This window comes from Pollicipes pollicipes, unplaced genomic scaffold (assembly GCF_011947565.3).
Source record: "Pollicipes pollicipes isolate AB1234 unplaced genomic scaffold, Ppol_2.1 Scaffold_7262;HRSCAF=8765_pilon_pilon_pilon, whole genome shotgun sequence".
NCBI classification, from domain to species: Eukaryota; Metazoa; Arthropoda; class Thecostraca; order Pollicipedomorpha; family Pollicipedidae; genus Pollicipes; species Pollicipes pollicipes.
Genome location: NW_023597055.1, coordinates 16,566,789 through 16,591,420, shown reverse-complemented (window position 1 = coordinate 16,591,420; position 24,632 = coordinate 16,566,789). Strand labels below are relative to the sequence as shown.

Sequence of the window (24,632 nt, the reverse complement as noted above, 5' to 3'; positions counted from 1 at the left end):
GGATCAAGTGGGCGCTGCGCGATGGCGGAGAGTGTGACGGCGACTGATGATGTACGAGTGAGCGGGGCTTTGGTGCGCGTGTTTGTTAGTCTGATGTGCGGCTTTATGGCCCCGGCTCGGCCAGAAAGTCACGCCTCCGCGCCCCCTGGTGCTGCATCGAGGACACGGTGATGCATCCATCGTCGCCTCGCCTTGCCTTTGTTTGTTTGTGCCTGCCCTTCCGGGTGCGACTAGCTCCGGCGAGGTGAAATTGGCGCCGTCTGTTGTCCTAAGCAATCATTTGGACGGGCACCAGCCCGTTGATCAGGGACGCGGTGCAGTGCACGACGGAAGACTGGCGGAGGCGACCTCGGCGTCGACGGAAACATGGCCCGGCCGCGACGTCGGACAGACAGCCGCCAAGAGATAGACGCCCGGGCCCCCGCCGCGGAGACATCGGCTCAACTTGGCGTGAGTCCAGTGCCGCCGCCGCTCATCCCCACCCCTCGAGTGAGGCGCGCCGCCTCCGACCGCAGCCGTAGCGGCGGGACAGTTCGCGTGACCCACCTTGAGCTCATCCTCGATGCGGGTCTCGTAGAGCATGGGGCGGACCTTGATCCAGAGGCGGAACCAGGCCCAGCCCTGCATCTTCATGTACTTGCGGACGGCGCGCTGCACGATCAGCAGCGACGCGCTGCGGATGAAGACGGAAGCTCGAGGCGACGTACGGTACGCACAATTCTCGGAAAACTCCGGCAAGCACATGACGTTGTATGTTACACCTCCGGATTGCATCGGAGTTGCATGAGGCAGAGAGGGGAGAAGGTAACAGTTGACATGATCAACATGGTCTTTGAAAAGAGGAAGAGGGGTCCAAATCACACCAGTTCGAGAAAATCCCTCCAAAGACAAGTTGACTCAACTGTTCTGCTAGTCGGACCGTCTCGGACCGTCCCGTCCTAGTCCCTGGTCCTGACCAATTCAAAACCAAGCCCAGTAACGTCGCAATCCAGGCAGCAAGACCCGGGGCCCGGTCCGTGACAGCAGCTCCCCCCCCCCCCTACCACCTCCTCCCTGCCTTATACCCGGAGCCGGCGGCCCTCAGCGACCCCGCCCCGGCCCGAGACGTACCGCTGATCCTGCAGCTTCTTGTACTCGCGCTGGGCGAAGTAGCCGCGGATGGTCGCCTGCATCCAGGAGAAGATCTTGTTGAGCTTGTCATCTCGCAGCTCCTCCATGTCTCCCAGCACGCCGGCGCGGAAGAAGACCTGAGGTCACACCGCCAGAGGTCGGGTCGATGGGCAGGGCACGTGGGGTCCAGGTCACCTCACGTCAGGTCACCAGACATCGACTCACAGTAGCCAGGTCACTGGATGTTAGGTCAAAAAACGCATTAGTTCATTCCGTGTGAGTTAAGCTCACAAAACAGCTTGTATTCAGTAATTTACGTTACGACATATAATTCCTTTTTTCTGGTGATCCTTTTGAAGCTCATTCGCAACGAAGGCGCAAAAACAAACAGGAAAACGGCAAGACATAATCATATATATATATATATATATATATATATATATATATATTCTGGGTACTATCTGCAAAAAATACAAATACGCTGAAAACTTCCGCCGCTGCCGGCAGCCGCAGGACGAAAACCTGGTCTGCGATTAAGATCCATCAAGATGGGGACCAGCGGCCACGCTACCTTAGTAAGCCCCAGACGGAACTTATCGGAGTCAAGGTCAATTTTCTTGAGGCAGACGTCACAGGCGTCACGGTCCTCCTTCTTCTCCTTCATCTCCTTGGGTGCCAGGATCACATAGCTTTGGGAGGGGCGGAGGGGTCAGACGGGGTCAGCTCACACGAACCGACCGGCGGGTCAGCTGAGGTTGCACGGGTCAAGAGCGGGTCACGCTGTGGCCGCACACGGTGGGGGGGGGGGGGCAGGTGGGTGTCTGGGGGGGGGGGGGCGGGGGGGAGAAGAGAGCATACCGGTCGCATTTTCTCCGTCTCCTCCTGCGGGCGGGTCACGCCGAACACGTTCCTGAGTTTATAGGGGGGGGGGGGGGGGAAGGGGCAAAGAGAGAGAGTGTGCGATACTGGGCATAACACGCATGTGCCTTCTACGAAGATTGGCATCTGCAAACGGATCACTCTGTGCACAGGTGGAAGGGGGGGGGGGGTGGGGAACAGGCATACAGCGATAAAGAGATCAGCTGTGCCTGACACCCTCCTTCGCCGAAGTGGGGACATTCCAGGCTCTCTGTCCTCACTCGCGGGAGGCTCACAGACATCGGGTGCAGCGGTGCGCTTGGCCAGCGCGACGATCTGCTTCATCAGATGCGGGGATCGACGAGGGGGGGAGGGGAGGGCGACCAGCAGGTCCGCTCGGGAGCCTCAGGGAAGGCTGCGCCGCCCCTGGCATTGAGTCACGCTGCCCCCTGATGGAGGGCATGCCACCCATCCGGAGTCGGGGAGCAGAGGGGGGGGGGGCGGGGGGGGGGGGGGACTGAGGCGTCACCTTCAGTCTGGTCAGCTTCCCCGTCGGCTGCAACCATCCTGAGAGCTTGCAGGTCGTTCCGAATGCAAACAAGACAGAGAGACAACCGAGCGTTGGTGGAGGGTTGGGTTGCAGGGTACACCATACGGCGAGGAGGCGTGGGGAACGCCTGCGCAAGCTCCGCCCGTGCGGTGGTGGTGGGAGGGACAACCCAGTCCGGTCACCTTCGTCAGGCCCAGCCGGAACTTGTCGGGGTCCATCTGGATTATGGTCATGCACTTGTCGCAGGCGTCCCGACCCTCCTTGCACGCCTTCATCTCCTTCGGTGCCAGAATCACGTATCTACAGCGCCCCGGGTGAGTTATCACGTGCCGTGTATCAGTTGCGCAGCCAGGATCGCCTATCTACAGTGCCCTAGCCGAGTTATCCCGCGCACCGTCCGCTTCCGAGGTCCAGGGATCAAGTGGATGACCGCGGTCGCATTTGCACACAGCAAGGAGACGCCACGGCCGCAAACCGAGAGACGCTACGGCCGCAGACTTGCAGACAATACGGCCACAGACTGGGAGACGCTACGGTTGCAGAACGGGAGACGCTATGGCCGCAGACCGGGAGATGTACGGCCGCAGAACGAGAGACATTCGGTCGAGGAACGGGAGACGCTACGGCCGCAGAACGAGAGGCGTTCGGCCGTAGAGCGGGAGACGTTCGGGCGTAGAGCGGGAGACGTTCGGCCGTAGAGCGGGGGGCGTTCGGCCGCAGACCGGGAGGCGCTACGGCCGCAGACCGGGAGATGTACGGCCGCAGAACGAGAGACGTTCGGTCGAGGAATGGGAGACGCTACGGCCGCAGAATGAGAGACGTTCGGCCGTAATGCGGGGGGCGTTCGGCCGTAGAGCGGGGGGGGGGGGGGGGCGTTCGGCCGCATACACCAATGTCCGCCTCGCGGCAGACAGTCCGAGCACAACGACAGACAGCGAAACCACGGGGAAGTCGGGGATGCCGCCTTGTCCGACCGGCGGCATCAGGCACCTCCGCCGCTGAGCGGACAGCAGTGGGCGACAGAGGTCAGTGCATTGCCTGAGGTCGGAGCAGGTGAGTGCCAAGACAACACGGCCCAGTCCAGCCCGCACGTGACTCACAACCTTGAATAAGCCACGATGTAAACTGCTGATTGGGTTCGCGCCAGTGGAAGTGAACGATGTTCGCCGCCTGAATCAGAGACAGTGATATACGACCCGCGCCTATCGTAAATATTTGAAGACACAACTGGATAATGACGAAGATGCCTCCACAGGCCAACACAATCCGTTTCTACGTCGCACAGCAAACGCTGACGGCATGGGGCCCCTGTTGCCATGTCTATGTCAAAATAAATTATTCTTCGTCATCGCCGAAAATGAATTTGATGACGAAATTGATGAACTGCCAGCGTAACAGCATTAATTTTTTGCGCATTTTTCCAGAATGCGCAAAACTTAACTGATTTTGATTTTTGATTAATCAGTTTCCTAATTCTATGAACCAGCAGAGAGCGGTTCAAAATTTCACTTCGGTAAAACGGGAAGCGTAATGTCCCCGCAGTCCTCAGTGTTGACCCCGCTGCCACATGGGTCCCGTGACGTCATTGTTCTCTCCTCCCCGGGGCAGTCAGCGCGACGTCGGATGAGAACGCGCATGAGAACGCAGTCGAGCACGCAGCCGAGAACACCTCGCCACTTACCGGTGACGGAAGTCGTGGTACACCATGCGGTTGGGGAAGCCCTTGCGACAGATACGGATGCCTTCCAGTACGCCGTTGCAGGTCAGCTGGTGCATCACCAGGTGGGAGTCGATGACGCCTGACAGCGGCAGTCGAGGTCAGCGCCCATGCGGTTCAGCACAGTCAACAGCTATTTCGAACTGTCCTTGAGTTGTGGAGCTGACCTTTCTAGTTCAAAAGAGGAGCGCCGCGCGCGTCTTCGGGCATCCTTGTATGGAGCGTCAGCGCCTGCATGGGTCATATTAGCGCTCAGGGGCCATGACCCTAACCGGGATTCGGCCGGCGAAAGGTTAATGGCCCGGCGAACGCTGGAGCATTTTCACAAATGAGGCGCACTGGGCATCACTTGTTTTTTTTGGGGGGGGGGCACAGCTGCCATATCTTCGCAACCAAGGAGCTAACTGCACTTTAAGTTTTATTTATGATTATTATTAATATATTATGATATAATATAATATAATACCAAATATAATAATATATTAAATATTAAATATTATTACTTTAAAGACTGGTTTAAATTTCAGTCGATGGCGTCAGAATTTGCATCTAGGTATATTATTTGCGTCGCCCTTCGGAGGCTTGTACCACGTGACAGCGTTGCCGCAGTGGAAGGACCCGGCGCCTTGGCCTTCCTGAGCCATCTGGTGAGCAAAAGAGCAGGAAAGCGACAACATTTGTTTTATTTCGCATCTGATAGGGGCAGAAAATAAGCGCATGATATTGGCTCTTTCAAAAAAAGTTTTAAAACTTCTTTGGAGGACCTGATCCCCACATAACTTATTTTCGTTATCTTGACTCGAACAACAATTTTGCAAAAGTTAAAATGTTCGATTCCCTTTTGGCGGCAATTAGGCGACATCTTGTATCTCGTGCCAGTTACTGAGGAAGACCGCCACGCGATGAAAGATGCATACAAAGTTGCATTAGGAAAATAGCAAGGTGACTTTGCCGATGGACCTAGTGGATTAAATTGCTCGAGGCTTCACGCGACGGGCAGCTCGACGAAAACTTGAAAAAATCAAAACCGAAAAATCAAAAAACAGGTTTAACATGACCACACACAGGTCATATCTGTTCTATTTACTTTCAGTACAGTATATGCCCTTCGATGAGGCACGGCACCCAGGTCCCTTCTAAAAAAAACTTTCTAACGATTATTGACATTGCATAAGACGACGGGTGGCTGCGGTACCAGCACTCAAGGAAATGTTCTTACGAGGAAAACGTCAACAAAAGCAAAAACTGCTGTTGATATGAACACAAAGAACGGCTCCACAATGCCTGCGGTAGACGACAAAACGCGACTTCTAGGAAGCTGCAAACACATCCGAAGCGCCCTATGACAATGCTTACAGACATCACGAACTAGCCGCACAAAATTGCTGACGTCATAAACCTCAGAACAGGACAACATCGTTGCAGGATTGTCAACGGCTTTCAAAGCAAATGGCATGCATGATATTAATGCAGGGACCACGTGCAGGTCTTACCGGGAGACTTTGTCTCATTGGGAATAATGCAGCGAATAAAGTGAGGCGTCGTGGCTTGCAACGTTCTCATCAGATTATTCAGCTGCTCCTGGGGTCATGGGTCACGCGGTCAGAGCAGCTCTGATGTCCGCGGGTCAGGTGGGGTCACGCAGGGTCCGGGGGTCACACAATGCGAGAGCAAACGGGTCACTGCACTCCGAGGCACGCCGTTCAAAGGGGGGGGGGGGTTGAAGGCAATATTGGCGGGGTAGCCGAACTCAAGAAGAACCTGTAAACCGAAAGGAAAAACGGAGAATGTGCGCAAGCGAAGTAGGGTTTGTTGATCTGGGGAAGTGCGTGTACGTGTCCATATCTGCGATATGTTGTTAGTTGAGGCAATATGCCCAACGCTGACGACTGCGATGGTACAAAAGCACAGCATCAACGCACATCATGGCTTTTGCTTTTGGCTGGGTGGATATTTAACATAAAAGGAAAGCGTACACCGGGGTAAGCTTATTACGAGAAGAGCAATGAGTGATTGATATCATACGCTAACGGAACAACCAACGGCCCATGGAGGGCCTGGCCCAGAGATATCTTGGAAATAGGTATCTGCTTCAATAAAGCAATGTATTTTTTTTATTTAAATAATTGAACGCTCATCAGTCTTGCAATTGCGATTACAATTTTGAAAATGCAAAGAATGAGAAATGTTTTATTTTGAAGCGAAATAGTCGGGCGCTTATCTTAAGCAAAGCAAGCAGCCGGGTCGCATGAATGTGACGTCACGGAGGCGTGGCTAAGCTTGATTTGCATACAAGAGCGGGGACGCACGGGATTTCTTACCAGCAGCCTTCATCTCGTTAGGAATGATACAGCGAATGAAGTTGGGACAGGTGGCATGCAGCGTTCGCATGAGGCCGTTCAGCTGATCCTAGAACACCAGCCAGGGGGCGGTGAGGAGTGTGCTCCTGCGTGATGAGATCAGCTCCAGGCCCACTCCGGGGGGCTATAGGGTGTAACGACTACGGGCTTCTTCTGTCTGTTAGACTAAGGGACGTAGGACGCTGTGCTGAGGAGACGTAGTGTTTGTAAGAAGGACTAGTAGTTGTAAAAATTAACTCGAAGGCGTATCGGAAATGTGTTAGTCGAGGTTGGAAAGTGTTCTGATGCGGCTTGGAAGGATTCCGAGAGTGGCCGAATGCCTGTGGTAGCATGAATTCAGGCGCGGGGTAAGAACGTATTGATTACGGAGCATACAGGGCGTTGCCATGGACACCAAGGCATCAGCATGCTTTCGAATGATATATTACAGATAAATTATGCTATACGAACGAGCCAAACGTGGCGAGAGGACACCGGCAGCGAAGACTGACATGAATTAAGTGTCAGGAATATATCCCTGCCCGTCATAGGAGCAAATAGCCTGTCTGGGTGTACTCCATCTCACGAAAAATCTCTATCAGGTGCGAAGCTGAATGTCAGCTGCTATTGACCGAAGATGCGTGAGCAAAATGTAGCACCGCAGACAGGCCTGTAAGGTCCGAAGCCACCAGGTCCTCTCGCCACAGTTCAGCGAATCCGAACCGCCTGCATACGCGAGCAAGACCTTCTCATTCGGCAGAAAGTCAGCCTCAAGTCGAGCTGGGTAGGGTAACGGGGGAGGGGCCACGTGGGCACACGATGCGAGGCCTCCACGGTGCACCGGCCCCGCGCAGCAGCGACGGAGCCGTCGGCCCGCCCTCTGTGGAAGAGGCCTGCTACGGGTCCGCATTCCGCATTCCAACACGGGCTCGTGCCTCGCATTCCATACTGGGTCACCGCTGACGTGTGTGTCAGGCTTCGCGTGCTTCCTGTGGGGGGGGGGAGGGGAGGGGTCGCCCGCCGATCACGGCCTCAGGCACCGTGCAGAGGGGGGGGGGGGGCGATCTGGGGGAGATCTACGTCAGGGTTCTCCCATCTTCGGAGCAGTCGACATTCCAGGGCTTCATGGGTGCACCTACCCGGCGCCTTCATCTCATTGGGGATAATACAGCGGATAAAGTGAGGCGAAGTCGCGTGCAGCGTCTTCATCAGGCCGTTCAGCTGCTCCTATTGGTGCAAAGGGCGTGACGTCAGAGGGACGCTAGTCGTATTCGGGAGAAGTCCTACAGTTTTACTGGAGTTCCTAACAAGGTGTTTCATGAAGACCCTTGGCACATTATATTTTTCCACCTAGTGCAACTGTAAATGGCAGCATAAGTTACTGAGGCATTCATTTCAGCAGATGTCGGATAATCCCTAGTGAGGCGATTTTACGCTGCCCTTTCCAATTTCTAAAGATAGGTACTTGGGAAACTTATTCGGGTATGACTCTCCGAGATCTAATCGTTCGTCAGATTTGAGTTGAATTGTGTCCACACGTTTTATTTGATTCTTCCACACACGATCTGAGTTGACTTGTGTCCAAACGTTGCAGTTCCCAACCGGCCTGTTGACGTCCTGGGGTGCGGGGAGCGGGATCATCATACCCTGTAACTGGCAGACACCGTCGCGAAGCCGCCACCCTTCTTTCCGCGGCCACCTACGGTCAAAGGTCAGCGCGCGTCAGCACAGCACACGTCACAGCAGCAACATCAGCCGGCGGCGAACAGGCCGCCGGCGCTCCGAGCGCGGGCCGCCTGTTCGCCGCCGGCTCGGAGCCGGGTGTCGGCGGGGACGACGCTGCTCTGAGGAGCGTGCGAGCACGGCTCAGACCAGCGTCGTCCAAGCCTGCAGGGGCCCTGTAGAGGCCCTGCAGAGGCTCTGCAGTGCGGACCGCGCAGCAGTTGTGAGGCGTCGATCACCGCTTCGAATTTGGATGCCGCCCCGGGCGAAAACGGGACCCAGAACGCAATATTCGTCGACGCACAGCCAACAAGAGCGTCGACTGACCGTCCGCCAGCTGTGCCGGCTAGCGACAAATGGTCTGATTGCGATGAGGTGACAGAGATGCGTCCACTCCCCAGCTGCGGAGACTGCGCGGCCGCACTGCAGGCTAACACCAGCGTCGGCGGTGCGACAGATTTACCCGATAGAGCGCAGACACGGTCTGGAAGGCCGACCCCTTGGTGCGCTTGCCACCTGAGGTGAACGCCAGCTCGGAGGGTTAGACGGCAAGGAACGACAAACAACCGGCAGGTGACGGAGAACAGTCCAACCCCCAACCAACCAAACCCCCTCCCCTGCGCCAGTTGAAGCCCGTACGTGAGGCATGTTTCGGAAGAATTCCGCTCCGGCGCTTCCGCTAAAAAAAAATAATTCGCCAGCAATTAACGCAATGTGGTGGCGTAAAGCTGTTGGCTGTGTCAATGCCACACATGAGACACTGGTCAAGCGTAATGGCATGGCCTTTACGAGACGCATGGACTCACGTGATGATGGATACTGAGAGTCGACTCCTTTGAGAACGATGCCCCCAGCGGCTGCTTCAGCGCTTGCCCTCCCCATACCAGACTCGGATGAACGTCACATTTGCTCAACGGCATCAAGGGTAACAGCGGTTTTTTGACTCACGATGATCACGATCCCATTTTTCCCCACGAATTTGTTCCCAAATCAATCACAGGAGGCTGCGTCACTGCCCACAAACCTCCCCGAGATCGTGACCCTCTCAACCTCGTGTGACATCAGGACGACGACTCACCCTTGCCGCCGCCGGACTCCGCCGGAGCAGACTGGCCAGGGTGGTCAGCGAAGATCTCCACCAGCAGGCCGTTCTTGCCCTTCTTGAACTGGTCGACCACGGTGTCGTTCAGCGGGTCCTTATTCTTCTCCAGCCAGCCAGCCAAGTTGTACGCCACCTGGCGCACGGGGAGTGAGTCAACACGCCACGTTTGAGGGTTTTATAGGTCCGTGACTCTTCATGAAATGCTTGAAGCAGGCTCTTTGTTTGTGAGCCAACCTCTGCTGTACCTGGCTTTATGCGATGGAAGAAGAGTGCGCCCCACCAATCGGGGAATGACGATACGCTTGCAGCACTTAGTGACGTGGTCAGCAAACACGATCGGTTATGGAGCGGTTTGATGACTTAGCTTGGAACAACATTCATCGTGCGGATTGCTCGGGATTTGCTGTGGATGGGCTTCAGTAGTGATTGATTAGGCATGATTAAATTCTGCGGTATTTTGATGAGTGAATTTAGCTGTCGACTGGGGAGGGGGGAGGGTGTTGAAAAATCATTATAGGCATCAGGTAAAAATATCTTTAAGAATGTTAAAGGACATGGAGCCCGCCTGCCCAGCTTATTATTCCTGCAACAAAGCGCCGCTTTCTACTGCATTAAAAACCCAATGTTTTGTTTCGTTGCCGTAATTAAAACGAACATCACTGCTTCACCTTATTACGTCGATCAAATTTGCTCACAAGATGTGTTAAGTAGCATGGCATCGTATTGAAAAAGCAGGCAAACATAATTGCGCCGACCAAATGCGCTCAAAGCTGTCCTGAGTAAAATGGCATGGCAATGAAAAATAAGGCAAAAATAAGCCGCCCCAAATCTTCAAAAATCGACATGAAATTTTGATTCGTCGGATAGCAAACTTACCGTGCCGGCGTAATGGACGATTGCGAAGTGCGCCTCCACCTGACCCGGCTTGGGCGGCTTCGGCTTGACGAACAGGGCCGACTTGCCGAGGTGGTTGGTCTTCAGCTTGTCCTCAAACGTCTTGTCCGTCGCCTTGGGGAACATGCTCTCCTCCTCCAGGATGGAGAGCACGCCCATTGGCTGCCCGGGGCGGTGGTAGTCAGGTCACGGTGTGACGGAGAGACGCTGCGTGTCGTCACGGTGTGACGGAGAGACGCTGCGTGTCGTCACGGTGTGACGGAGAGACGCTGCGTGTCGTCACGGTGTGACGGAGAGACGCTGCGTGTCGTCACGGTGTGACGGAGAGACGCTGCGTGTCGTCACGGTGTGACGGAGAGACGCTGCGTGTCGTCACGGTGTGACGGAGAGACGCTGCGTGTCGTCACGGTGTGACGGAGAGACGCTGCGTGTTGTCACGAAGAGGGCTTATTGCGTTAAATGGTGTAAAATAATTATAATTATTCCGGTAAAATTTTCAACACAGAAATTAAGTTTTTTTTGTACTGCCAGCTATGCATTATTGAGTTCTTTGGAGATCATAAGGTTCAGTTGCAAAAGTCTTGCCTCAATTAGAGGAGCAGCTCCCACTTTTGGAATGATTGCTTTGGGTCCCTTTGGACCTGAACAGTTTTTGCTTGCATTACATTTGTATTCCAATTGGGGTGCAATGTTATGTGGTAAATGCCCGATTAACGTTAAGCTCAAGTTGGGAGTTCAGATTTAACTGACATGAACACTGACAATAAACAACACTGACCGACTGACATGACGCCATTAGTGGAGCCTGGAAACGAGGCGGGTACACTGTCCGACAGATCTTCAGTATGGCACCATACAATCTAGACCACGCAATTCGCTCCCACCCCGAAATGAATGATGCAGATCACAGCCTAAATCACGCACGGACAAGCAACAACAAATTCAGACAATTTCAATATGACGACATGGTTAAAACCGTAAGCTGCGAGCGTCGCAGCTCACCCGATCGTCACCGAAGACGAGTTTTAGTATGCATGCATCACATTTAGCGTGCAATAGAATCGGCGATGCGTGCGGTTTGCGACAGTTGCATCGGTTTCCAACCATCACTGCGTGTCAATCGCGCATAAATGCTGAGAGCTGAAATGTTTCGGTGAGCCCATTCAAGATGTGCTTCTGTTTGCCTCCGTGAACAGCTGGCAAAATGATGCTTACGATGTCTCTGCACTTGTGCTTTTTTGACATAATCAAGCTAGTTGAGCCCAGCGCGTTGTCGTGGTTAGTGCTAAAGCCGCGCTCACCATCACTTTGTGAAGATTGTAAAGATACCTCTTAATGACGAGCCTGCGACCACCAGAGCCGTAACAAAATCGAGCACCGGGTGAATTCGGGGTGACTCCCGTATTCGCCTATCCATTCATCCTCGTACTCCTCGTTGGAGCAGGGTTCGTCCGTGTCTGCCGGGGGACCTTTGTCGAGCGCCGACGCCGGACGATGCGTGACCTTTCGGCCGGAGCGTGCTGGCGGAGAGGGCTCGCACTGTCAGTGACAGCGGTCGCCGACAGATGGCATGCGTGCAGGCTCTGCGGGTAGCCGACAGAGTGAGTCGATCAGGGGTCGGAATCGATCCAGATATGGAGGGAATGCAAAGCGTGGTGGTGGTGGGTGGGGGGTGGGGGGGGGGGCTGGGTCTCGGGCCTGCTCAGGACATGCAGCTCACACCTGGGTCACGCTGGAACAGAGCGGGTCTCCTGGGGATGCGCAGTCACTCCGGGCCAAACTAACAGGTTCACTTGCAGGTGTGGGTTCACGAAACGGGCCTCTTTTTTCGCCAACGGTATGGGCTAACCGATACTCACACGAGAACAGCCTATACTCGAGGAGCAACGGCAAAGCACAAACGAGCATAGGCCGTTGGAATTGGCATAGTGCCAAAAATACGTCATAGATATCTCCTTGGGCTTTGCTGTGATCACTCGCGATGGGCACGGGAAAAACATGCGAAGTCGGGATATGGGTAACGCAACATGGGACGGGGCAGCATTCAATGCGAGCAGGGCGCAGGTCAAACGCCAAATCTCGAACCTGTGAAGACGTCGATCAGCGACTCATGCTCGGGGTATATCAACGCCGGTCGGGACAGGTACGATGCATTGGTGAACACACCCAAGTCGTAGACGGTTCCAGGGCACGGGGCATAATGCAGAGAGAGAGGGGGAAACACACGACGAAACATACTAGGGGAGGGGGGGGGGGGCAATGCAGAGGGGAGCGGTGGGGGGGGGGGGGGGGGGCACACAAGCATCGGGCAGAACGTGACGTCGGGCTGTCTCAGGCTCAAAATTCCTCGTAACTCATAAATGGCCCGTCGTTCTTCGGCAGCTTTCGCTGACGCCAGTGGCCGGACTGCCAACTTCCACTCGTGCAAATTTCTCCGATCACCTAACTCCCTGTCACGTCAGGCGCCAGGCGCAGCGAAGGTCATCGAAAGGTCTGTTCTTCCCGAGTCGAAGGCATGTTGGTTCGGCAAATCTTGAGCAAGCCACCCACTCTACATGGCGACACCGGCGGTCGCCACTGTGCTGCTGTGTTTCAGACTGGCACCTCTGCGGCGTTTGCAGACATTGCTGACTTGACCCGCAAATAGCTTTGGGTAATCCAAAACCAGTGTGTGTTTTTCGCAATTTTTAATGCTGGCTCTGGCGACTAGATTCTTCAGCTATCACAGCTGCGATAACAACATGCTTCTGAACAGAACAAATGTTCGGGATCAAGCAATACCTTTCCGTGCCCTATCATTATCATCCTTATTTTTTACAAATGCTACCATTTTAAGAAGCATAAATATCAGCATGATTTTCTATCATCAGTATGCCATATTTGATGAAACTAGTGGCCTGCTGGATATAATGAGATGAGAGCTCTTATGCTAACAGCTACCGATTTTCCTTCAATATGTCGGGAGGGATTGGTTAAATGACGTTTTGAGGCGTCTCTTGGTTATATTGTGAATACTGATTGGCAGAGGTTCAAAGGTATGGTTCTAAGGCACACTGAAAAATACTCGGCTAAAAAACAGGAGCTTAACTTCTTTCTTACATCAAGAACTGAAGATTCGAAACATACGCGCTGACTCTCGTAACACTATGGAGTTACCTATGTCACGGAGAGGGATTTTGCGTGTAGACAAACGGCATTGAATGCATACCTACAAATCGAGATAAAACGAAGCCCAAAATATGCCTTAAAAAAGCAGGCGTAATTACGTAGAATTCGCGGCAGGAATGTTTGCCTCTCTGTACAACCAGCTCACTGCCGAAATCGTCACTGAGGTGTAACGGGGAAGCATTCTGGTTTACGTAGCAGGAAACTCCAGACATCAGAGACCATGGAGTGAGGGAACAAGACGAGTGCTTATTTTCTGGATTGGTGGTTGTCATTCATCACGATTAAAAGTCAGTTGGAGTGGGCAAACACTGCAAGGGCGGTGCGTTGTCCGCAACCCTCTCAGCATTTTTGGTGGTCTTGGCTTATTGTACGTGGCAGGGGAGGGCGAAGAGTGCGGGCGACAAACAGAGCCAGTCGGTAAAGTGGCGAGAAAGTGGAGATCGGGGGCAATTTTACCTTCTCCATAAGATCGATACAGGCTTGCAAGTCCATGCCGAAGTCCATAAACACCCAGTTGATCTCCTCCCGCTTGTACTCTTCTTGCTCAAGCACGAACATGTGGTGGTTAAAGAACTGCTGCAGCTTCTCGTTGGTGAAGTTGATGCAAAGTTGCTCAAAGCCGTTGTACTACAACAGATATGTTAGTCATAACCGTCAGTCACCAGGTCAGTAAAAGCACAGCAGTGACAACAGACCCGCCCAAAACACCGCTGCACATTCTAGGCTGCAAAAACACGTTGGTTAGCGTATGTTTCGTGCGTCACGTCCAGTAGGGTGAGCGATGATGTATCAGACATGAAGCGACGGAAGCCAAGCTGTGGACAAAGAGGTGTCCTTCGCCGTTCGTCCGCCTGAGCCGTCCGACCAGATCAGCGGTGGAGGGAAACACGGCCCGAGTCCTGTGCGGCAGCGATCTCTGATCTGATCTGATCTGATCCGATCTGATCTGATCTCTGAAGATCTGAGGCCGAGGCGCATGTTCTCTGCCCCTTCTCGAGTTCTTCCCATACCGCTTGTGCGTCACTCCCAGACGATGTAAAATGCATCGCGGGAGAACGAAACATGACGTCTCCTGTCGCCGACCCATGAAATCTAAGATGGTCGCCAGCATCCACCAGTGCCTACCACGACACCTGGCGCGGACCAAAAAAAAGAGGATTGTCGCCAGTATCCACCTGGTACTTGGACTTCTGGTTATGTTGTCTGTTCCGACCTGCCTTGTTAGTCGACCAGCTACGACAAAACAGACATTAGACCCCAAGTTATGATATGCAGGCTGAAGGCATGCCCAGGGTCGTCAGCAGCGTTCTGTCAAAGAACATGCGACATTTGTGAGTAGCGCTAGACATAGATCAGTCGGAGCGAACCCGACGTGGCAACTGGTGACCCTGTCCTCGCCATTACCTTCTCCATGAGATCGATACAAGCTTGCAAGTCCATGCCGAAGTCCATGAACACCCAATCGATCTCCTCCCGCTTGTACTCTTCTTGCTCAAGTACAAACATGTGGTGGTTAAAGAACTGCTGCAGCTTCTCGTTGGTGAAGTTGATGCAAAGCTGTTCGAAGCCGTTGAACTAAAACCAAAAACATTGCTGGGTGCAAAGCATTCATAACCAAAGTAGCTTTCTTGCGACTTCCATGCTGAAAAGATAGCCATCGCGCCGCAATTGGACTACACAGGTCTGCAGGCTGCTCTGCTCCTGTCAAAATAATGAGGTCATTTGAATGATGACGATGACGCTGCATTGATGACGGCATCCGCACGCTGTGGAAGGCTATTTTGGCTTTAGACAATAGTTGTACATCGTCAGAACGCGAAAGGAAACCATGTCAGATGGCTTGGACATCGTGATGGTGAGGGAAATCAAGTTGGAACGAAAGCTGGAGGGCATGATGCAGGGTAGCATCAAACATGAAGACCTGCCCTTGATACACCGCGATTGTTCATGAAACAACACACAACAAATCAGGTTTTGGGAAAATATCTGATGCTGAATATGCAAAAGCACTTTATGGGTGTCGATATAGGCAGATATGTCACAGCACAAAGTGTTCTCCCGAAGGGGATGCAGGGTGAGGGTCGCGATGCGAAGTACGTGGACGATCGCAAAGGTGCAAGAAAATGATCGCCAAACCGAAGTTTTGTTCTGCGGGAAGCGTGCCTTGATCGTATTCCCTGCTTTACTGTCTGGGCATGCTCATATGGCGTGTTCAGTCGGGAGATATTCTCTGATAAACCAATAGAAAACATGCAACCATTATATGTAGCGGGAGTACCCCAAAACGACGCGCTGAATCAGACCGCATCGCCATATTGACCCGAACGAGCACTCACATCGAAGATCTCGAAGCCGAAGATGTCAAGCACACCGATGAAGGAGGCCCGCTTCTGCTTGGTGTCCAGCGTCATGTTCACCTTCTTCACCAGCCACTTGAAGAGACGATCGTACATGCCCTTGGCCAGGGCGCCCACCGAGTAGTACACCTGGACAGGGCGGAGATGGTGTGAGACAACCCTTCTCTTCCGCTAACAGTTCTTGTGTCCAGAACACCAGAAAAACGATATCGCCCTTTCCGCGGAGAATTGTCCACATTTCTACGTTTCGTAAAATCATCGCATGTCTTACAGCTCAAAACGAAGGGAAGGCTTAACTGTAACCGCCGGAAGGTAACGAAGTATGCAATCCAAAACGTCACTTAACGGTGTGGTTCATTATACTGTATAGAGGTGCTCCACTTACATACCTGAAATGAAAACCACTACGTTGTAAGCTGTTACATAGACTGCACGAACCAAACGTGAAATGATATGCTTTGAACATCTATGACAAGTGCGCTTATGAACTCTGCTTGGCTCCTGCCTTGGGCTTTTCCGGCATTTCTGCGCAGGGCATTACAGAAAGAATTCTGCGCGAAAACGGCCACTGCCACCGACCTGGTCTTTGTTGCGACCCTGGGTCACGAACTCGTTGCCGACCTTGATGCGGGGCTTGAGCAGGTTCTTGTAAAGCTCGGGCCCATCGATACCCAGCAGCTTGCCCATGGTGTCACCCTCCTGCAAACGGGGTCAGGTGAGACCAGCTGTTGAAGCCAGGAAATGACACCAGATAAACGGGTCACGACGAGTTGACAGGCTTCTGGCTCGTGACTTTCCGGCATCATCGGCTGGACCTTGTACCGAATGAAATGTCACCATGCGCTGGTGCGAGTAACTGCTCCCCATGGTGGTGCAGCTGACCCTGCTGAAAGCTGCTGTAGTGCAGTTTGGAGCTGACGAGTAACCAGCCTGTCGCTGCTTTCTTTCCGGTCGCAACCTATGTCCGTATCATGGAGACGTGCTGGCTCTGGTCAGGTCACCTATCGTTGGGACAGGTTATTAGGTTAATCTGTTCGTAAATTCACGTCCCCATGCCGAGCGACAACATGAGGATTTCCAGCCTCAGATGATTTCATGATGTCAGATAGCAGGTAAAATCGACAGGTCGGGCCGTCCCCGGCGGAGGTAGATCAGTGGTATAGTGTCAGTGGGGCATAACCCAGCGCGCGTTTGTCTGACGTTAATCTGTGTCTAGGAGGACAAACAATTGCACGCCCGGGGAGAACCCACCGCGGTGCCGTCCGCCTCGGCCTGCTCCTCGCGACCCTTCTGCTTGAACTTCATCTCTCCGCTGACCATGACGGCGCCGACGATGGAGTAAATGTCGTCCTTCTCCGCCTGGCTGAAGTTCAGCACGTCGAACGCTTGCTGCAAGCGCGGACGCCGAGTGAGATGCAGTCATCAAGCCCGTCATCGCAGTAGAAAGTGGGTGTTTACTACTACAAACTACTTCTACTACGACTACTTACTTACTTACTTACTTACTACTTACTTACTTACTACTAAACTTACTACTACAAAACTACAGCACACATCTTTCTTCCAAGTAGTTTTCAGACAAATCGACGTGAAAGGCTAAACACTGAAGCATGATGTGCGTACACGTTTATTCACATGTTGATAGCACTAAAAGTATGAGGAGGTGCGTTGAAAAATTGCGCAGTAGGTGATTCATGATTGGAAACCACTGCCCGGCAGGTGTGTCTCATCCCGGTATATCATTAAGGTCGTTCCCAAGTGTACCCGCTTAATGGGTAAAACGGTTGATAGCACGAAACCGAGAGGAACATTGCAATTATAAAAGCCATGTATCTAAGGGTTCTAAGGCGTGTCGGAACTTAAATAGAGAACTAATTTTCACTGCCAACCCCCAAAAAGTGCCCTCCAAATCTGTACCCAGAATGTCAAGTGCCTACATCGGTGGCCTCCTACCCAGAATACTAAGTGCTTACATCGGTGGCTTCCATCTCTTCGTTGTCGTCGACGCCATTGACGGTAGTCTTGCCCTGAGACACGTAGTGGTAGGCGTAGATGTCGTTGACCAGGCTCATGCGCTCTGAAAGAGAGCAACGACGACCCTGATTTATATGAACCACAACCGCGTGCTCATGAATCAAACATCTCGACATTCTGCATTTTACGGTCGAATCCCAGCATCAGGCGCATCAGCCGGACCGCCGTCTCACCGATCAGGCCGGAGATGGCGCCGGACATGATCTGGTAGAAGATGTGGTAGGATCGCTCCAGGGCGCCCTGCGATATGACGCGAGCCTTCTCCAGCAGGTATGTCTCGATGTCGGCTCCTGCCAGCTTGCCCAGCGGGCCGAAGTGAATGCGGATGAACTTGCCCTGTGGGGCGGGGTCATAGATGAGGTCGCGGCGGAGGGGGGGGGGAGGGACAAGGGGACACGCGGTGAGGCACGGTTACACCACGGGGATTGTGCGGTGCAGCGTTTTTGACATGGTATTATTTGAATGAGTTTCGGGGAAGTCGCACCAACTGTCCCGGCGCCGAAAGAAGCGATGCTGCCAAATATGTAGGAAATAAACGCTACTTTAGCCGCAGAAATTACTAGATCACGTTGAGAACTGTCACGGAAAATCCCACATTGTCAGGTTTTATGACAACTCAAAAATTCTGTCTTGAAATAGAGAGGAATTGAGCCTGTTGCGGAGTGATATGCACGCATGTGAAAACGCAGACACCTGCCGCCACAGGAGCGATCCGGCGAACTAAGGACATCCCGCACACTACTCTGCTTTGCCGTCCACTTCTATCCCTTTAATCGGGCACTTGGCCTTCGTCCCATGATTGGCCCACTGCACAATTTCCACAGCCCGCACACATCTCTCGCCTCTCCCTCCATCGACTCACGAAGCGGGAGCTGTTGTCGTTACGCGTCGTCTTGCGTTGCCGAACGCCTCCAGCACCGGGTTGGTCTGGACGACCTGGTCCTCCAGCGTGCCCTGCAACAGGACGGTGATTGCCGTGACCGTGGGTGCCTCGTCCTCCAGTGTCACTTGCGTCTAGGCCGTGGGTGCCTCGTCCTCCAGTGTCACTTTGCGCCTAGGCTGTGGGTGCCTCGTCCTCCAGTGTCACTTTGCGCCTAGGCTGTGGGTGCCTCGTCCTCCAGTGTCACTTTGCGCCTAGGCTGTGGGTGCCCCGTCCTCCAGTGTAACTTTGCGCCTAGGCTGTGGGTGCCTCGTCCTCCAGTGTCACTTTGCGCCTAGGCCGTGGGTGCCTCGTCCTCCAGTGTAACTTTGCGCCTAGGCTGTGGGTGCCTCGTCCTCCAGTGTCACTTTGCGTCTAGGCCGTGGGTGCCTCGTCCTCCAGTGTCACTTTGCGCCTAGGCTGTGGGTGCCTCGTCCTCCAGTGTCACTTTGCGCCTAGGCTGTGGGTGCCCCGTCCTCCAGTGTAACTTTGCGCCTAGGCTGTGGGTGCCTCGTCCTTCAGTGTCACTTTGCGCCTAGGCCGTGGGTGCCTCGTCCTCCAGTGTAACTTTGCGCCTAGGCTGTGGGTGCCTCGTCCTCCAGTGTCACTTTGCGCCTAGGCCGTGGGTGCCTCGTCCTCCAGTGTAACTTTGCGCCTAGGCTGTGGGTGCCTCGTCCTCCAGTGTCACTTTGCGCCTAGGCTGTGGGTGCCTCGTCCTCCAGTGTCACTTTGCGCCTAGGCTGTGGGTGCCTCGTCCTCCGGTGTCACTTTGCGCCTAGGCTGTGGGTGCCTCGTCCTCCAGTGTCACTTTGCGCCTAGCTGTGGGTGCCTCGTCCTCCAGTGTCACTTTGCGCCTAGGCTGTGGGTGCCTCGTCCTCCAGTGTCACTTTGCGCCTAGGCTGTGGGTGCCTCGTCCTCCAGTGTCACTTTGCGCCTAGGCTGTGGGTGCCTCGTCCTCCAGTGTCACTTTGCGCCTAGGCTGTGGAAGCCTGGTGACGTGTTTGGAGGTTGCCGTTCTCCAGACCTGCCTGATCTGCGCCATCACCTGCGACTGGTCAGGGAGGTCACGTGACCACGTGACAGCCGGTCACGGAAACGGCCGCGTTTTTCCACAGGCGTGCCTAATTTTGACGTTCAGACCCCCATCCCACCTCAGAGGACTTGGTAGTCATAATCAGGCTTGATGGATACATACCGCCGACGCGCAAAATTACGATCGTCACTTACGAGGTGGGAGAGCAATGGTGAAAGACGACTTGCATTCAGTTCTGCTGGTTCATATCATTGAGATCGAGCTGGACCTCCTTTAGTGACGAATCTGAGCCGGGTGTGTGTCGCAAAGCTATTGACAATGTCATTATAGAAGAGCCCTGTGGCGTATTAATTCGGGATGGCCGTCCCGTCTTGCGCGTCTGCCCAAAGGCAGATGGGTATGCCACCACACCGTGCACCCGACACATTTCCGACACCCCGCCACTCACTTTGTTGGAGTCCTCCGGCTTCTTCTTGCCGGAGGCGCCGACCTGGGCGAAGTACGTGATGACTTTCTTGGTGTTCTCAGTCTTGCCGGCGCCAGACTCGCCGCTGAGGAAGTGCGGGCAAACTTACGATTGTGTTAGAGGCCCTGAGCGTGAACGCTGTATGAGAAGTGCCTCACTTGTTCCAAATGATCGTGCGCATTTTAGCCTGCGGGCTAATGGGTAAAATTGATTTTGGCCTTCTGTGCAGCACCGAGAAATCTGACCAGTGTTTTTCGATATTTGATTGAGCAATAAATTTTCTTAGAACGGAACATGTACTTTTTTAAATTGACAGACTTCGCTGTGGCCCGGGTAACTATCGTAGTGTTCAAACATGGAGATTAAACGAACGCAAGTGATGAATGATATGATCTGGCGTCCTGGTGAGAGCTTTTACTTACGTGATGAGAATCGACTGGTTCTGGCCATCTGAAAGACGGGGAAGAAGTTTTGAATTATACCGAACACTATCCCATGAAGCGAGCTACGTGATTCAGATACAACACTGTCAACCAACTTTGCTCTACCAATTTTTCATTACAGCACATAGTATCTGACATATCATGCAAGGTGGTACTGACCAGGTATGCACCGAAGCAATATGCCAGCCATGAAACAACGCGATGTCTAACCGAGGTATCTCCACACATCAATGGCGTAATGTAAAATGATACGGATACTCTCACAACACATTCGTAGACCGTCTATTGCTTTCAGTGCTGAGGCTTGGAAGCATTGTGTACGGCGCGCCCAAACCGCGTACCGTCGTTGCCACTCCCTGCACTTTTCCGAATGAAGACCACATCCTCATGACTTCTCCATAACAAACGCCTCAGCGCTTTCAGCGCTCAGGTCTGAGAGTATCGCGTTACGGCGCGCCAAAGTTGCGCCCCGAGCGCGCGCCGGCCGAGCAAGCGCCCATCCCGCGCTTGGCGGCGCCGACTGGCGCCTAATTTAGCCGGCATTTGGCACCAACGACCCGCTTCCAGGCCAAGGTGGGGACGGGCCGGCTAGCCCTCCGAGGGGTGGAGGAGCTGGGGAGAGGAGGGGACACTGTTCTAGGCCAGGCTGGTTATGAAACAAAAAAAATGCAAATGTTTTGTGTCCATGGGGATGAGGACATGGAATGATTGAGAGAGGGATGGAGAGAGAGAGAGAGAGAGAGAGAGAGAGAGAGAGAGAGAGAGAGAGAGAGAGAGAGAGAGAGAGAGAGAGAGAGAGAGAGAGAGACACAGCACACACACACACACAAAAAGAGAGAGAGCAGAGAGAGAGGGAGGGAAAGAGAGAGCGATGAGAGAGAGAGAGAGAGTGAGTGAGTGAGTGAGTGAGTGAGTGAGTGAGTGAGTGAGTGAGACAGAGAGGGAAAGAGAGAGAGAGAGAGAGAGAGAGAGAGAGAGAGAGAGAGAGAGAGAGAGAGAGAGTCACGGAGGGAAGCACCACTCACTGGCCATCATGTCGGAGTAGGCGCCGTCCGAGAGGGCGAAGATGTGGGGCGGAACCTCGTTGCGCCGTCTGCCCAGGTAGATCTTGATGGCGCGCAAGGTGTAGATCGGGAAGCGCTTGTACGGGTTGATGGCCACGCAGAACAGACCCGAGTAGGTCTGCCGGGTCAGAGATCTTGGGTCACCAGTCAGGTCAGAGTCGTATGGGTCATCGAGATATCAGTGTAAACCCTGCCACAGCGCAACGTTCGTTGAACAAGCATTGAAAGGTTGCAGCTGAAAGCCAAGGTTAGTGATCAGGGCCTTTTCGATTAATGGATGCTGGCCGGTAACAAACTGATAATCATTTCGAAAACTGGATTGGTTCCAATGTTCGGCTAGATAAGAGTGCTACCTAGAGTAAGCTGAAACTTCGAAGCTCCGCATGACGACGATGCCTACTTAGACCAACATAAATCGTTATAGCAGAACGCATCTTCAAAGTCTGATTCCTTTGCTTTTATGGCTGGTTGTACTAGACAGAATCCAAGTATCGCAAGGCACAAACCTATACGCTGAATTTACTTGCGCTGAAAAGGAAACAAAGTTTTCGGGAGCTTGCGAAGCAGTTAATGCTGTGACGACACGGGCAGCCTGGATGTTTTCGCCGCCCCCCTCGCTTTCACTCACGTAGATGAGCTTGTTGTAGTAGCGCTGCTTCAGGTTGTACAGAACGGAGGCATCGTTGAGGTAGGTCAAGTTGGACATGTCCTCGCACTTCTCGTACTTGGGCGGGTTCACCTGGGTGACCTGGTCCTTCTTGAACTCTTTCTCCTGTGGGCACGAATTGTCCGATGTTTAAACTATGTACAGATATCCTGACCGTCTGTGCGCTGTCTGATCATGTCTGTCTGCCGCATAATCCCACATGCAACAGCTGAGAACTATAGACAACGATCTCTATGTTTTGTGTAATCTAAAAAGTGCAACTATCGCTATGCCTGCATAATCTCTGGTTCTCACTCTAGTTCTAACTTTGGTTCTAACTCTGTAAATTCTTCTTAAAAATCCTTCGCACGTCACTGGCAACCTCTAAGACTTAACGGTGGTTGGACTGAGTTTGGGACGATACCAATGCAAGTATGATGTGCAGACTTCAAACGGGTCAGCCGACCAAGCATCACAAAGCAAACCAAGGCAAGTTGCAACCAGGCGAACCCGCATTGCAAAACCCGCGTGACGCTAAAAATAACTTCTTTCAATGCACAAAGCACTGACGTCAATTCCACTCATCTGCCATCCTTTCCGTGGTACAATGACGTCACGTACATGCTGACCCCGACTGCGGCGGCTGACTAACCTCAAAGCTGGGCAGCTGGACCTTGGTCTTGTCGCCGGACGCGTCCAAGATCTTGCCCTGGACGTAGCCCTCTTTCTCGTCCGGTACCCAGCATGCCGTTTTCGAGTCGTACGGCTTGGTCTGGTCTATTCTCTTCTGCTCCAGAGACACGAACCTGACCGACGACGTGGACGAAGGGTAACCAGGGTGTACGCGACAACAGCTGTGACTTGAGTGCACGCATAAATTACCACGGTGCACCACGCTGGGAATGATATTCCGAGCACCATATTTTGGATTGCGATTCTCTAGGTCAATGTACCTCGCAAAACTATGCTTAAAATTGGGAGCACTGATGTGTTACTTCCGTGCGAACATACAACATTCCGGCGCTGTATGAATCATGTTCTGAAAAGAAAATCCTTTGAAAGAACAGTGCACAACACTGCGAGTTGGTTGCCGTGGCACTGGCAGAAATGATTCTCAGGATATGGCGATGCTCAGACGTTGGTTCTATGGTTTTCCTCATCGGGGAGTCATGCTCGCGGCTCCCAGATCACGTAAATCGGCCAACTACAGGCACGTAAAAGTAGAGTACTTTACATGCGAGGCGACGGAGTGCCCGCAAGTTTGTCTACGGATGAGTCGCTAGGACACGGCTAGGCTAGGGCTAGCATATTCACAGGTGCGGCTAACGCTAGGGCTAGCATACTCACAGGCACGGCTGAGGCTAAGGCTAACATACTCACATGTACGGCTAAGGCTAGGGCTAGCATACTCACAGGCACGGCTGAGGCTAAGGCTAACGTACTCACATGTACGGCTAAGGCTAGGGTTAGCATACTCACAGGCACTGCTAAGGATAGGAATAGCATACTCACAGGCACGGCTAAGGCTAGGGCTAGCGTACTCACAGGTAGGGCTAAGGCTAGGGCTAGCATACTCACAGGTAGGGCTCAGGCTGGGGCTAGCATATTCACAGGTATGGCCAGGGCTAAGGCTAAGCCTCGGCTAAGGCTATAGCCCAGGCTAAGGTCAGGGCTAGGGCTAGCATGCTCATAATTACGGCTAGGGCTAGGGCTAGCACGCTCACAGGTACGGCTAAGGCTGGGGCTAGCATGCTCATAAGTACGGCTAAGGCTGGGGCTAGCATACTCACAGGTACGGCTCTGGGTCGGGCTCCTCATCCGGCTTGTATTTCTTTTCGATCACCATGGCTGCGGATAGAGTCTAACGAGCAGACAAAAAAGACACAGACGTGTCCTGTACGACTAGAACTGCAGCTTCGGGATGGAAGAGTGCCCTCTCCTGCAACAAGGACAAGGAAATAGTCAGCAACAGTCTGCAACAGCTGCGTATCGTTGCGCCGACAGTCAATAACAGCTGTGTATCGCTGCGCCAACAGTCAGCAACAGCGGTGTATCGCTGCGCCAACAGTCAGCAACAGCGGTGTATCGTTGCGCCGACAGTCAGCAACAGCGGTGTATCGTTGCGCCGACAGTCAATAACAGCTGTGTATCGCTGCGCCAACAGTCAGCAACAGCGGTGTATTGCTGCGCCAACAGTGTGAACGTTTCGG

General features: G+C 53.3%; 1 protein-coding gene across 1 annotated transcript in view; it reads right to left on the bottom strand.

Moving 5' to 3' along the window:
- The window catches only part of LOC119113884 (myosin heavy chain, muscle-like), a 42,988-nt gene extending 18,627 nt beyond the window's left edge, over positions 1-24,361 (bottom strand). The window contains 22 exon segments of the mRNA XM_037238117.1: positions 547-673; positions 1,111-1,247; positions 1,682-1,799; positions 4,200-4,317; positions 7,714-7,801; positions 8,221-8,273; positions 9,375-9,531; positions 10,275-10,454; positions 13,917-14,087; positions 15,797-15,946; positions 16,397-16,516; positions 17,069-17,206; positions 17,791-17,894; positions 18,025-18,187; positions 18,714-18,748; positions 18,751-18,805; positions 20,252-20,354; positions 20,692-20,719; positions 21,738-21,894; positions 22,405-22,548; positions 23,075-23,228; positions 24,213-24,361. Coding sequence (XP_037094012.1) covers positions 547-673; positions 1,111-1,247; positions 1,682-1,799; positions 4,200-4,317; positions 7,714-7,801; positions 8,221-8,273; positions 9,375-9,531; positions 10,275-10,454; positions 13,917-14,087; positions 15,797-15,946; positions 16,397-16,516; positions 17,069-17,206; positions 17,791-17,894; positions 18,025-18,187; positions 18,714-18,748; positions 18,751-18,805; positions 20,252-20,354; positions 20,692-20,719; positions 21,738-21,894; positions 22,405-22,548; positions 23,075-23,228; positions 24,213-24,268 — 2,556 coding nt within the window. The 5' untranslated portion in view covers positions 24,269-24,361.
- Positions 24,362-24,632: the final 271 nt, after the last annotated feature.